The sequence below is a fragment of the Halichoerus grypus genome, chromosome 4 (assembly GCF_964656455.1).
Source record: "Halichoerus grypus chromosome 4, mHalGry1.hap1.1, whole genome shotgun sequence".
Taxonomy (NCBI): domain Eukaryota; kingdom Metazoa; phylum Chordata; class Mammalia; order Carnivora; family Phocidae; genus Halichoerus; species Halichoerus grypus.
Genome location: NC_135715.1, coordinates 140,332,098 through 140,347,295, shown reverse-complemented (window position 1 = coordinate 140,347,295; position 15,198 = coordinate 140,332,098). Strand labels below are relative to the sequence as shown.

Here is a 15,198-nt window from a genome sequence, read left to right as displayed (position 1 = left end):
TATCTTTAGATACTGAACAAGGGGGTCAGTTTACATCTTGTTTTATAGTGTTCTGAATATATTTCCATTATAATAAATACAGCTCTCACCTTTATTTGGAATGGCAACATAATTCATTATACAGGTATAACACAAGGAATTTAGCCAGCATTTAAATGGTTTCCAACGTTTTATTATTATTGATAATACTTGGATGCACTTGTAAAATACTTGGATACAATCCTTGTAAATATATTTCTGTGAATCTGTCTGGCAGTTTCATTAATATTTATTCCTAGAAGTGAAATGGTTGGATCAAACGGGTCACATTTAGGCTATAGGCACATGTTGCCAAATTGTTGTCCTGAAAGATTGTAGTAATTTGTTCTCACCAGCAGCACATGAGAACATCCATCTCTCCACACCCACTCAAACACTATATATTATCAATCCTTTTTTAATATGTATTTACCTAACATACATAAAAGATCTCTTTTAAAGTTTGCATTTCATCTTGTGTAAATTTGTTTTCTTTCACACATTTTTCAGCCCATCATCTAGGTTGCGTTTGGCTAGTCTGCAATTTATTTTTTAATGCTGTTGTATGCCTTTTGTTTTTTTTTTGCCATGTAAAAGTTTTAAGTTTGTAGGTAATAAAAAACAGTCTCTGCCTTTAAGGTTTCTGGATTTATTGCTGATGTTTTAAAAGTTAAAGTTGAGGGGCGCCTGGGTGGCTCAGTCGTCAAGCGTCTGCCTTCGGCTCAGGTCATAATTCCATCAGGAAGATGCCTGGCAGCTGGGATCGAGCCCCTCAGAGGGAAGCCTGCTTCTCCCTCTCCCACTCCCCCTGCTAGTGTTCCCTCTCTCACTGTGTCTCTCTCTGTCAAATAAATAAAATCTTAAAAAAAAAATAAAGTTGAGAAGAATTCCTATATTTAGGGAGAACAGTGATAGAATTATTGCATATATAAATGAATAATTGTAGTTTTGCTTTGCAGACTGAGCAAGTCTATAAAGATGGCAAATTGAGAATAAAATCTTTTTCTGATTCATGTTTTCCCACCGCAACTGGTTTCCAGTTCCTAATGACTGCAAAAGAGCCGACGGTAAAATCATCAGGTATGTGAGAGCCACCTTCTTAAGCTTGATAGAAAAAAAAAAAGTAAATCAAACTCTTCTACATGATTTCTCTTAAAAAAACTAATCACACCAAATTATGTTAGAGGAGACAAATGCCTGTTCAAACCAAATTTATGTTGCATGCCTGTGTACTGTTTGAATTTATTAAGAAAACATTCATGTTTATCCTACAAAAAGCTATAAACAGTCTATTCTTCTTGAATTTCTAATCTCTCTCAAAGTAATATACGATAAAAATGGTCCGATACCCATTTCCTTCTAGAATGGTCCATGTAGAATGTAAAACAATTCCACAATGACAGTAGGCCCTGAGTAAGATCTATATTCCCATATGTGTGAGCAATAGCTAAGGCTGGCCCGTCTGGCTGTGGTCCATGCACATTATCCTGTATCCAAAGTTAAGGCTCTGTAGTATTATAATAAAACAATTAACACATATTCATTTTCTCCCCCCTGGTCAAGAAGTCCTGAGGACAAATATTTCTCCTGAAGAGCTTAGGCATTCAAAAGAGTTCAGGGAATTTTTTTTTTTTTTCCCTAAATGTGACCAGGCATATAGCATTGTGGAAACAAGGTAATAGCAGAAGAAAGGAAGTAGATCATTCTGGAAGCAAAAACAGCATTTTTTTAAAGGAGCTGAACATCCATTAAATGAAGTGTGTTGGTAGATATCACATAGAGAGGATTTTTCTCTCACTCATGGAAAATGTTAATGTAAGACAGCTAATGCCCAGATGTTTCTCAGATTAATCATGTGTTAAAGTGCTACAAGCATTCCTTCATTCAGTTAGCAAATATGTGGCCCCTGGAAGGATCCAGAAGAAGAGAAATTGCAAGAGGCTGTAGCTGAGAGCAGAGATTAGATTATAAGGGTCTTTGTATGATGGCTAAGGAGTTTAGGTAGTTATCCTAAGGACACTGGGGAATAAGGACATGATCAGATTTGCATTTCAGAAGGATGAATCAGGCTGTCCAGTGGAAAATGGATTAAAGGGGCAAGAAGGGAGGCAGAGAAACCAGTAATGGGGACTGGTCAGGTAATCCAGGGGGGAGATGATGGAGGACTGAATTGGAGTAGTGGCAGTGAAGCTGTAGGAAGATGTATGGACTTGGTAGGATGTAGGTGACAGACATTACAGAACCCAGTGAGTGAATCAGCGTGGGTGGCGGGTCCTAGTAAGGCAGGTGCGGTGAAGGACAATACCCAGGTATTTGATGTGAACACCTGGGCAGAAGAGCACCAGGATAAGCAATATGAGAAGTATGGGTAGGTTTCTCCCCACTTGGGGGTGTGTGTGTGGGTACAGGCTTTGTTGATTAATCCATTTTTGGACATGCCGAATGAGAGGTTCTGTGGAGTACCCAGGGGGCAATGTCTCACAGGTGGCTGGTTATGTGGATCCTGAGCTGACTCTTGCTCTATCTTCAGACCCGTTTTCTCTTTGAGCTTTAGATCTGAATACCCAAATACTGGCCCGATAACTCCACTGAGAGGTCTGATCAACTCACAAAGCCTCCAGGTGAGTACATCATCTCCACACAACCCCTGTCCTTCCCTCCGCCACCAGGATCACTCTTCCCTCAGAGCTGGTACCACCACGCTGCCTGGACTTGTGCAATAACGCACGTCACGTCCCCTTCATTTCCGTATTGTCAGTGTCTGCTATGAGTGGCACTTGGGTCCCTAGCCAGTGTGCCTCCAAGAACTTAAAAATAGGGAAATTAGGTTGCTTTCAGAGAGACAGCTATAAAGTCATCATCTGATGGGTCAGAGCTCCAGTAACATGAAGCCAAATCTGACTGGAACCTGACTGAAGAGGATGAAGGACCGGTCAGCAATGGGAGGCCAAAGAAAAGAGAGTCAGAAAAGAAAATGCTGGTAGCATGTCTCCGGCATGATTGGCTCCCAAACACAAATACCCTGTCCATGTGGCACAGTAGCCCTATAATGGAGACAAAAGAGTGGAGTTATGACATCCCGGCCCCCCTAGCCTTTAGTTCACTCAAGTCACTGTTCCTGCTCCTGTTCCTTGCTCACCAAGCAACCTCCTGACTAGAGCTAGGCTTCCCATGCAGGTGCGCCTTAGGAAAAGAGACACGAATCAGCAAGCATAATTATTTTGTCCATCTGATAGCATCTGACCAATTATCATTATGAATAATTAAACTAGTACCCCGGCTTGTACCCGGGAGTCTCTGTGAATCGGTAAACATAGGACCAGGGATTGGAGAGGCAGGTGCGTGGCTTGGTGTGGTCACAAATTCAGTACGCGACACAAGAATGCTATTTTACCTCTCCCCCATTATAAAAGTGGTATGTGGTCATTCTTTCTTTCTCTTCTCCACTTATTTTTGTTTCTAAAATCCCTCATAATTTCAAACATCCAAAAACAACTACAACTAATTATCAGGATGTTTCCTTCCAATCTATTTTCTATGCATATGGAAATAACATTCAGCAACTATTTCATTTCCTTTTTGTAAAAATGCAGTACAGATTTGCAACCTCAAATGACAAAATTTTTAATCAACTGTGTGGGAAGGAGTTTTGGCTGCTTCTCCCAAGCCGAAAGAAAGAAAGAAAGAAAGGAAGGAAGGAAGGAAGGAAGGAAGGAAGGAAGAAAGAAAGAAAGAAAGAAAGAAAGAAAGAAAGAAAGAGAGAGAAAGAAAAGAAAAAGAACATTCTAAGTATGCTTGACTAAATTTCAGTAAAAGAATCAATTTCTGCAACCTGACCAATGAAGATTCCCAGCTTCCAAGACCTAGCCAAGACTTATGAGCATGAAGAACAATCCAAAAAATCTTTATGGGTACAGACTTCCAGTTATAAAATAACTAAGTCCTGGGGATGTGAGGTACAGCATGGCAACTATAGTTAATAATGCTGTATTGCGTATCCGAAAGTTGCTATGAGAGTAGATCTAAAAAGTTCTTATCACAGGAAAAAAAATCTGTAACTATGGCGACAGATGTTAACTAGACTTATTGTGGTGATCATTTTACAATATATACAAATATCGATTCTTATGTTGTACACCTGAAACTAAAATAATGTTGTATGTAAATTATACCTCAGTAAAAAATAACGAAAAAGTTTTTATGTTAGCCAGCAGTAACCTCCAAAACCCTTAATTAGCCAACCAGATATCCTAGACACCACCTTCCTAAAGAAGCTCAAATTCATGTCTCTGGTAGAGCTGTAGTGTGCGTGTGCGTGTGTGTGCGTGCATGCACACACACATACATGGTGATTTTCAAATTCTTTCATCCTTTCTTTCTACCTTTAACTAGTCTCCTTCTACAAAAAACTCTGCCATCAACTATTTGGTTATCCTGAAATACAAATCATACAACAGCATCCGAATGAATGCTAAATTCTTTCCTTTTATTCATCAAATTTAATAAGTAGTAAGTTGGCACGCAGAAGTGTTCAGTGCTCAGTAAATGGGAACCAATGTAGTTTGCATGCTTTTGGCTCTTCTACAATTTGGGAATCTTACTGTGATTTAAGAAAAAAAAGAACGAAAAAAATGTCCCCATAGTCTTACTTTCTTTCACCCAAACTCCTCATCAGAAGCAGTATGGACTCTGACAAACAAACCGAGGGTTCTAGAGGGGAGGGGGGTGGGGAGATGGGTTAGCCTGGTGATGGGTATTAAGGAGGGCACGTACTGAATGGAGCACTGGGTGTTATACGCAAACAATGAATCGTGGAACACTACACCAAAAACTAATGATGTAATGTATGGTGATTAACATAACATAATAATAAAAAAATAAATTAAAAAAATTAAAAAAAAAACAGAAGCAGTTGGGGTTGACACATCAAAAAACCTTACCTCATTCTCTGATGAGCTTGCAGAGAGCAGCACCTCCTGGGCGTCAAAGAACTCGGAGACAGACTCTGACATGGAGAGGCGGCTCTCGTCGGCTACCTGCTGTGACAGGGGGAGACTGACATGGATTTGCTCACCAGCCTATAGAAGACAGAAGCATTTGGTGTCATTGTTATTCCCCTGAAAGAAAAGCTATTTGTTCAAATTAGACCATGACGTACTAGACCAGATTTCTAGAGAAATGCACACCATATGTTAAAAGAGTGGTGACAAGTAATTTTCACTTGCAACTCAGTAATGATCATGGCCTAAGTTTCCTTCTAATATGTCTCAAGAATCCAAAAGGCATGGCTGAAAGGTGATGGTACTGTGACTTGATTTCAAATCAATGCTTAATGGATATTAAGTGGAGTTAAACAGCTTGAACCCCTATGAAGACCCTGAATTGATTATGGAGACAGGTTCATTCTCATATTCTTAGATCTGTCATTACTAGCTATATTCTAACCAGTATGCTAAATCTCAAGACATATTTGTAGAAACCACTAGAGATATGCTAAGAAAAGACTCTATAAAACTAAATTTTTAAGACAGAATATATAAAAGTCACTTTCCAATTTGGTCTTGAACTTTAACCAATGAGATAATATGACTCGAGTATTAAACCTATGGCAAACTGTATTTTTATTCAGTACTATTTATATATATATAGTACAAATATCAGATTGCAAAGATTCAAACTAAGACTGTTAACAATTTTTGAATGATGAAATTGTAGAAATACTTTTGGATTCTGAGCAGTTGAGTGAGCATGACGGTCACCAGATGCCATGTGATGCACGAAGGTGAGTGGACGTAGGGTTGGCAACTTAAATCAAAAAGAAGCTGTCTTGGGATGGCATTTCCTAAGCAATTAGATGCCAGGACCTTGGCACCTGTAGATTTCTAGTAAAATTTATGTTTTTCTAGAAATATGACCTTCACATGAGTTAAAACTCTCACCTTATTATATGTCACTGTATATAAAGCTCTAATATTACTGTTGAAAAGTGTAAATTCTCATGGTTATAAAATAGTAATTTTTATAAAGGGTTATAAACAGAATTATACACTAAGTCTAGCCCAAATACTGAATGTTCTCCTGTCCTTTTAGCATTATGTCAAAAATTCTCCTGAAAAATGGAGTAATAATAGCACCTACCTCAGAGATCATTAGGAGTGTCAAATGAGATAACACACGTAATGTTGTTAGCACGACACTCAGCACATAGTAAGCGCTCACTTGACATGTGCTAGCTATTAATTATCAGCATCACTATTAGTGGCTATAATAGCATCATTAGTATTATTTTAGTAAGGTTAGGTGATTTCTCCTAAGATAGGGCTTTTAAAATAAACCTTAAGAAAGTCTTCATTTAGCACCTTCTCAGCTAAATATGTTTTTTCCCCCAACATTTCATGGGCCGTTTGATGATAAGGAACATTTCAAAGGAAGACTGTGACAGACACAGAGAATTCACAAGCTGGAATAGATATATAAACTAAATATTCAGTAGCATCAGGTGAACACAGATATAAATACAAATAGAGACTGATCACCAAGAATAAATGATATTGAGCTCATGTACATCCTTCACTCCAAAGAACACCGAACTGTCAACAACACAAATATTTATGCAGAGAATCTTATTAGCAGTGAAAGAACTGTATAAAAAAAACCCAAAATATGTAGTTGATTTAGATGCTATAAAGTAAGTATTCTCCATTTATTAAAAATGAATCTTACCTCATCAGGGCTAGGGATAATATTTACACTGACAACCTGATCACAAATAATAGATTCTGAATGTATTCTGTTCAACCGACTTCTTAGTTCAGCATTCTGGTTGAGTGCCTTAAAATAACAAAAATTGCACATGTAATTTCAAGTTAATAAGCAAGCATAAAACAGAATAAACACACAAATACACACTGGACAAGAGTCTATGATGCTCTTAGTTATAATTTTTGGAGTCATCATAGGCCAGATCCTACCGGTAAGAAGGAAATGAATGGCTCAGAATTAAGGTACTAATTTTTTATAAAATAAGAGCGCTAATTAGTAGGTTAGTGGGTTGAAAGAGTTCGTGGATTTCATAAAAATGATTCATGGAATTTTCTCCCCCTTTCAGGCCCATTACATCCAAGCCCGGTCTACCACCACATATATATTATGTTTTGCAGCCGGAGATAAAAACTACTGATTCTTTCCATTTTTGGTTCTAGTTTCTAAAATTTGGGAGTTGTCTCCAAGCCAGATAGTGATATTAAAAATTATTTGGAAGTGGGATGAACAATAAACTGGCTTTAATTTATAAAATTATATTTTATTCCAGTGAAAAAATAGTTGTATTTTCATTTTTTAGGAGCACATACACATGAAAGTGGAGCCCAAAAGCTGAGCAGTGTAGACACGGATAAGCATAATAAAGAACATATCACTGGAAGGAACTAACTCCAAGCTATCAGCATCACTACTTTCAATATACCCTCAGTCTGCATCAGTAAAACGCTACCTGGTGTAACAGTTTAGGACGTGCGGCAAGAAGAGAATAGCTTTACATAAGCTTTACTCCCTACAGGTGCCCTGTGGACAAACGTACTTGCATCACATGGATGCATGGGCACATGTTCCCTATATACAAGATAGATGTAGTGAACTGGAATTACATCAAGGATCAAAGGACATGGGAGAACAAAGCCCAAAGAGAAGCTGGACAGTTCCTTTCCTTTGCATTAAAATCAGCAATGAGAAGAGGGAGGTGGATGCCTTACTGGGTGGAAGAGAAATGTCAGGACTTACAAAGGCATCTCCCCCAGAGAACGGGCATACTGCTTTTCTTCAGATGGAGTGTATGGATATAGTAAACCAATACACATACAAATATAATATCATAATTCTAACTCTGTATCTATTAAAACAGGATAAACTACAAAGTGGCTAAACTTTACACTTGCATTGAGCAGTGCATAGTCCTTGAGCATGGAGCACAGAATGGCCTCTCCTCTCTCCCTCCAACACGGCTTCTGCTTTTTGAGGAGAAAACTGTTCACTCACAGCTTCTGGCTTTTGTTTAAAGTCTTTATAACCAGCTTGTAAAATATGTGTAAAATATAACACACGTGCTCCGGTGGGCTGTCAGGTATTGATGGATTAAAGGTGGATGCAGATCTTAACAGTTGCTACGTTTATGTATTGAAGGAAATATGTGTCTAGCTCTTTGAGAAAACAGGAATGTGTTATTTAGATAAAAGATGATTACTCTCATAGTAAATAAATCATGTACTTTAAAGGAAGAATCCTAGTATCTTTACATGCTGCAAAAGTGCTCAGGGTCATTGTTCCCAGAGCAAAATCTCAAACACTTGGTAGTTACCCCTATCCTTTGTGACCACTAGACCTATGCTTATTTGTTCTTTCACTATTTCTTTGCCCATAAGTATGCTGAAAGTTATCTTGTTAATTGAAATATTTGGAATCAGATACATTTTATTGTCCTTTAGGTGGGAGGCCTCGTGGTGGGTCGTTTGGCGGTTTTAACTGCAGAATCATAGTCTTGACCTGATGGTTTGAGACAAACCTCAACGGAGGGTTCCTCCAAAGTGACTGCACTGTCTGTTGTCACTGGAACAGAGCTAACAAAACAACACCACACAAACTCCACAGCGAGGATACATAATGGTGTTCCTCAGGGTAGGAGTTTTCAGCACAGGCTTGCCATTTGTCACGAAACTGGTACTACGGTTTGCTCTGGATAGCTTAAGTGAAATTCTCATTTCAGCTCTTATCTCAGCCAATTGTCATGAAATGCAATTGTGTCTACAGGTGTGTGGGAAGGCACATACGGTAACAGCTCTAGCCATAGTAGCAACGGGGGATGAACTAAAAGTTCAAAAGGAAAATTTTATTAATAATACATATGCAGTGGTAGAAGAAGGTCATTGTCCTATAGCCCCCCAAAGCATGGAAATAAGGAATCTTCCAAGTCTGGTGGCCCCAGCGGCAGAAGGTGGAAGCGGGCAGACAGCCGAGCGTGCAATGGTCCATTTCTGCAACATCTTCCCCGGGTAGCTCCTCCTTTTGCCTTGATCATATAGACTGTTTCTGAGGTTTGCGACAGCCACGTGCCACGAGCTCTGTGGTGCCGTGCTCTCAGGCAGTGCCCAAGACCACATTTATTACTTCCCTCCCTGAAACGCAACTATTTTCTCCATAATGATATCATGGAAATCTTGGGAACATGGAGGAATATAGGTATTTTCTGTGAAAGGACACTATTAGCGATAATTAACATGGAAGAGCCCAGATGATGGCAGAAACAACATTCAGAACATACCCAAGGCTCATGAACAGTGGAGAAACAAGGAAAAAGGAGGGGCATCATCAGCTACTCACACCAGCCATGGAGCGAGAAAAGCTTAAGGAGACTTGTCAGTAATGACATTGCTCTATTGGTGGCAGATGGGACCAAAGACCTAACGGGGAGGGAGCACCACAGGAACTGTGCTTAGATTCTTCACCAGGCAGATTCTAGGCTTATTCTCACTACTTGTTTGAGTTAGTGACCTTGGACTACACACAAAACTCTCCACTCTCCCTTTTCCCCATATCTCATGTCCTTCAGACATATTCAAGTTTAATATATCCAAGAAGCAAACCGTTCCTTCTCAGTCTATAGAAGAAGTTACCATCTTGAAATCCGAAGCCAGAATTAGCTGTCCAAATCCCCACCATGTTGGCTATTAACTACCATTATCCACCTTGGCAGACAATGGATGAGGCTGACCTTCCACTGGGTGAGACTCGGACAGATACATTTTACTGAACAGAACTGTGGGTTCTGGGAAGGAAACGTGGAATCCTGAGGGCTAAAGGATATGAAACATATGGCAAGATGGAATCATCAGAGACTTAAGCCCTTTGGATAAAAGCAAAACTGATTCAAAAAGAGTGAGAAAATCAGTATGGAAGCTTGTCAAAGCTAGAGTGATCAAGAATCAAATCCTGGGAATCACTTAAAAATCACCTTCTTTTCTTAAATTTTAAAATAAGTACATACTACTACAGTATATTTGGAAAATACAAAAAGTAAAAAAAACAGTATTTTAAAAAAATTCATAACTTACTACCCTATCAACCAACTGTTGATAGCTTGGTATATTTCTTTCTAGCTTTTTCCTATACATTTTCCACATTACTTAACGGGTGCATACTTTACATCACTTATTCTTTGTATATAAATATTTTATTTGATGTTGCAAACTCTTCACAAATATGACTTTAATAGTTGCATAATAAGTGATTATCTTCTATAATTGGATACTTATGGTATTACTGATTTTTCCCAGAATAAGTAATGCTGCCACGAATGTTTGTATGCATAATGGTTTTCTACATTCAGCATTACTTTCTCAGACTAGACATATCAGTCACGGGTCAGAGGGTTAAAATCTTTTTAAGGCTTTAAGAAATATTGCCAAATTATGTCCAAAATGACATCAATTTAAACTTACTGGATAGCTAAAAAAAGATACAAATAATTCTATGAAGAATATCTTCATGCACAACAAATTTTGCCACGTTTCAGGGAATTTGAATTCAGGAATACTCTTGGAAGTTTCATCCCAATAAATACCCCAGAATATTTATTTTCTGTATGTGAAATGTTGTAGACAGGAAGGATGGTAAATACTACAATCAGGATTTTAATTATGGTATTATGCCTTAAGTTGATTTTTTGCTTACATTTCCATATATACTGTATTTCCTTGATTCTAAGATCTCCTACATTTAACACCTCTGAAGTACTGTCAATTTCATTGACAGCAGTTTGCTTTCTTTTTTAGTAATGCACATAATGATGGTACATCTAACAATCTATGGCATGTTGATTTAATGAAATACAGTAATTCTAGCTGAAGTACAAGGGACATATTCTGCTGCTCACATTTATATGGACCCAACACCAACTATATTTAGCATAAGCTGTGCATAGATTCTGGGGCCAGAGACCAAACTAGTAACAGTGTCAGAGGGTAATGTATTAAAGACAGACTCAAGTCAAGTCAAATCTTTTATTATTATAGTAACCTGAGGTACTGAAATTACCTTAGTCTTATATACTATTTGATCTTGGGGTTCAGGATACTACAGTAAGGAGGATATGAAATTGTAGCTATGAAATAAAGTCATTTATAAAGGGATAGAGACCACACACAATGCCCGGTCTTACAGGTTCGAATCTAACATCTATGCCGCCTCTCAGGTGTAAAGTTACCTTTAAAGTTTCATGGAGGTAAAATAACAGAATTATGTATGTCTTTGTGTACACACAGATCAGGGAAGAAATATCACTTTAGAAGAGGAATTCATTATCCTGTTCAGCCTTGCAAATTATTACATGCCTGAGGCAGGTAACAATCATTCTGAACAGGTAGTGAAGAATGCTAATTTCACGTATTTTATATGCTATGTGTCCTCTAAAAGGATGATGGAATTTGCCAAGTTGATATCCTTAAAAGCTGTACTGAAAAGCAGCATTTTAATAATTTTACATATATCAAATAGGACATATAACAAATAAAAAATATACTTTAAAAATGTTAGACTAATTTAAGAAGTTATTTAAACACAGTCTCTCTCTCTCTTTCCCTCTCTGTGGAGAGACTTAACCGGTTATAAGAAAAATATCTGGAAGTTTAACTGATAACACTTGAATATGGATCGAAGATGTCTTCAGGCCACCTAAAATCACACTATAATGTGAAGTTATGCTAATATAAAGAAGTACTCAGAACACTCGTCTCAATATATGCTATTTAAGTATCTTGTTCAATTCTGAGTGCTATGTTGAAAGAGCGACAGTGAAAACAGAGTTGGCCAACCAGGATGGTTCCATCAGTTAACTGTTTCCATCTTCACTGTCTCCTCATCTTCCGGTTCCTTCCCCTCAAATATGAACATGCTGACACAGCTATCAAACTCCAAGGCTGACTTTCAGTCCATATACTATTTGCTGCTTAATCGGATTCTTTTTGAGACGATCAAAACCCTTTACCGTTGATCTCAATGGTCAGCGCCACCTAAATTCTTTGGCTGCTTCCCCTAAGTCTCCATCAAAGGATCCTCTTTTTGCTATGTCCTTTAACTATTAATGTTCTATATAGCAGCACCACTGACCCTCTTTTCTTCTGATTTACCAATATCTATAACTTTACCAATGTACCAGGGTATCCAATCTTTCTTTCTAGCCAGACCTTTCTCCTGAGCTCTACATCTATATATCTGATTGTCTGATGGATGGCCCACAGACCCCTCAGTCTCAAAAAAAAACATCACTACTTAGGCCTGAAAAATCAGTTCCTCTTGTATTCCCAATCTCAGGGAAAAGAACTATTACTATTGTGCTACACAAGGAGTCTTGACTCTGTTTCCTTGTCCCTGTCTAACATGCAGCTGATCTCCAAGCCATGCTGATTCTACCCAGGCCCCCCTCCCCTAGCCTTTGAAACTCTGGTACTTCCTGAGTTCAGGCCTGCATTATCTCAAATATCTTAAGACTCTGTCCAACTAGTTTTACCTTAATTCCATCCATTGTCCATACTGTACCAGAGTAAGCTTTCTAGATACAGAGATATACACTCACATTTTCAATTTCTGGCATTAATCACTCACGAGTTAAAATTCTTTAAGGCCTCCCCAGCACTGATGAGATAAATCTAAACTCTTTCGTGTGGTCTCTGATGAGCTGGTTCCCATCTACTTACTTAGCTGTTTCTAGATTAATTTTTCCTTGTTCACCCCATGCTTAGGCCACTGTGAGTTAACTGCCATTCTCCAGATACGTCTCCAGTGGTCTAACCATGGATAGTGATTCCCTAGAACGGAGTGAACCGTCTATAAACTTAAATGTCTAAGCAAAAGCGATGGGGAATTCCAAAAGAGAGTCCAGCCTTAGGGGCAACGAGTATAGACGGCCAGCAAGGGTACAACTGGCCCAATGGGAGGGTATGGTCAGACATAAGAACATGAAATGCTGTGATGACACACAATAGGAAGCACTGAATTCTCCAGTGAATAGGGTATAACAGACTGTTTTTAGAGTACCAAATTATTTTTACATTTTTTGAGGGTAAAATTGAGCTTTCTGGTTAAAAAAAAAAGTATATATATATGTGTATATACACATATATATATATATATATAAAAAACAGTAAAAAAAAAAAAACCCACCACAAAACAAAACAAAAAAACCCCAACAACAACCCAACAAAAATCTATTGAAGCTCTAAGTTTAGAGGTAAATAAATTATGTTTTGACAAGAGAAGAAAATACTTAACCCCCAAAATGTAAAGTTGATATAACTTTGCTTTATTTTACTTTCATCATGTTAGCATCAGGTCTTTCCTTGTAAATGGCTGCTGTCTACTCAGGCCCAATTCAAAGCTCAGTTCCTCCTGATCTGTGGCTCTGCTCTGAGGTCAGGGATCTCCCATTCTTATGAACAACCAGAGCCCCAGAAATCTGCACCACCCATATGCTGCTCTGAATGGACTAGAGAGCCTGGTCCATTTAACTGTTTCCTTGGTAAATACTGCTCATCTCACTAATCAGATCATAAGCTTCCTGGGGACATGGCCAGGGTTACTTTTATCTTGGTGTTCCAAATCTTACACATACCTAATATATAGTCAGTTGAATGAAATACAATGAATAAATGAATGAACAAATGAATCTCTTTAAACATTCCTCTTTATCATTTCTAATCTGATGCCATGCCACAAACCAGATCTCTACTTCCTATTCTTTTTTTTTTTTTTAAGATTTTTTAAAATTTATTTATTTGACAGAGAGAGACACAGTGAGAGAGGGAACACAAGCAGGGAGAGTGGGAGAGGGAGAAGCAGGCTTCCCACCGGGTAAGGAGCCCGACGTGGTGCTGGATCCCAGGACCCTGGGATCATGACCCGAGCCTAAGGCAGACGCTTAACGACTGAGCCACCCAGGCGCCCCCCTCCCACAATTCTCTGTCTTAACAAACAAACAAATAAAAGCAAGCAAGCAAGAAACAAATACATTTTCAAAACAATCAACAAAACTAAAAGACAACCTATGGAGAGAATATATAGGAGAAGATAATTGCAAATGACATATCTGGCAAAGGGTTAGTATCCAAAATATATAAAGAACAGATACAACTCAACACCCCCAAAACCAACAATCCAATTCAAAATGGGCAGAAGACATGAATAGATATTTTTCCAAAGAAGACATACAGCTGGCCAACAGACACGTGAAAAGATGCTTATCATCACTCATCATCAGGAAAATACAAATCAAAACCATAATGAAATATCACCTTATACCTGTCAGAATGGCTAAAATAAAAAACGCAAGAAAAAACAGGTGTTGGTGAGGATGTGGAGAAAAAGGAACCTTCTTGCACTGTTGGTGGGAATGCAAACTGGTGCAGTCACTGTGGAAAACAGTATGGAAGGTCCTCAAAAAGTTAAAAATAGAATTACTGTATGATATATACATGATATATATGATACACACACACACATACACACACAAGAGTATTATTCAGCCATAAAAAGAATGAAATCTTGCTATTTCCAACAACATGGATGGAGCTAGAGTGTAATGCTAAGTGAAATAAGTCAGTCAGAGAAAGACAAATACCATATGATTTCACTCATATATGGAATTTAAAAAACAAAACAAACAAGCAAAAGGAAAAAGAGAGAGAGACAAACCAAGAAACAGACTCTTAACTATAGAGAGCAAACTGATGGTCCCCAGAGGGGAGGTGGGTGGGGGGATGGGGGAAATAGGTGATGGGCATTAAGGAGTATACTTGTGATAAGCACCAGATGATTAAAATAAAAACTTAAAAAAAAAAGTTTGTGCAAAGGAAAAACAAAAGAAACAAATACATTTTCTTATTTTTCTTAATGCAAGCATATACCACTAAGCCTCTATCATTTAATACAGCTGAAGGAAACACTGTAACATTTAGGGGGATAAGAGTATATTTTGCATGTTTACAGGATGGTATCTGTATATTTACCTAACCATTGTTTTGATCTCTCTGATTCATGATACTTTCAGAATAATGATTCCGAAGATCAATTACCACAGACTGAGTGTTCAACAGATACATGACATGAGGAGCCCAAGGCAAACCATTAAAATGGGTT

At 38.1% G+C, this 15,198-nt stretch overlaps 1 protein-coding gene across 5 annotated transcripts in view; it reads right to left on the bottom strand.

Annotated features, from left to right (window-relative positions):
* The window catches only part of OSBPL6 (oxysterol binding protein like 6), a 201,215-nt gene that overhangs the window by 14,791 nt on the left and 171,226 nt on the right, over positions 1-15,198 (bottom strand). For 4 of the 5 annotated variants that reach the window (XM_036099142.2, XM_036099143.2, XM_036099144.2 and 1 more), the window contains 2 exons: positions 6,742-6,849; positions 4,959-5,096 (listed from right to left, as the gene is read on the bottom strand). In XM_036099142.2, coding sequence (XP_035955035.1) covers positions 4,959-5,096; positions 6,742-6,849 — 246 coding nt within the window. The remainder of the gene's footprint in view (positions 1-4,958; positions 5,097-6,741; positions 6,850-15,198) is intronic. The other variant, XM_036099150.2, reaches the window with a different exon arrangement.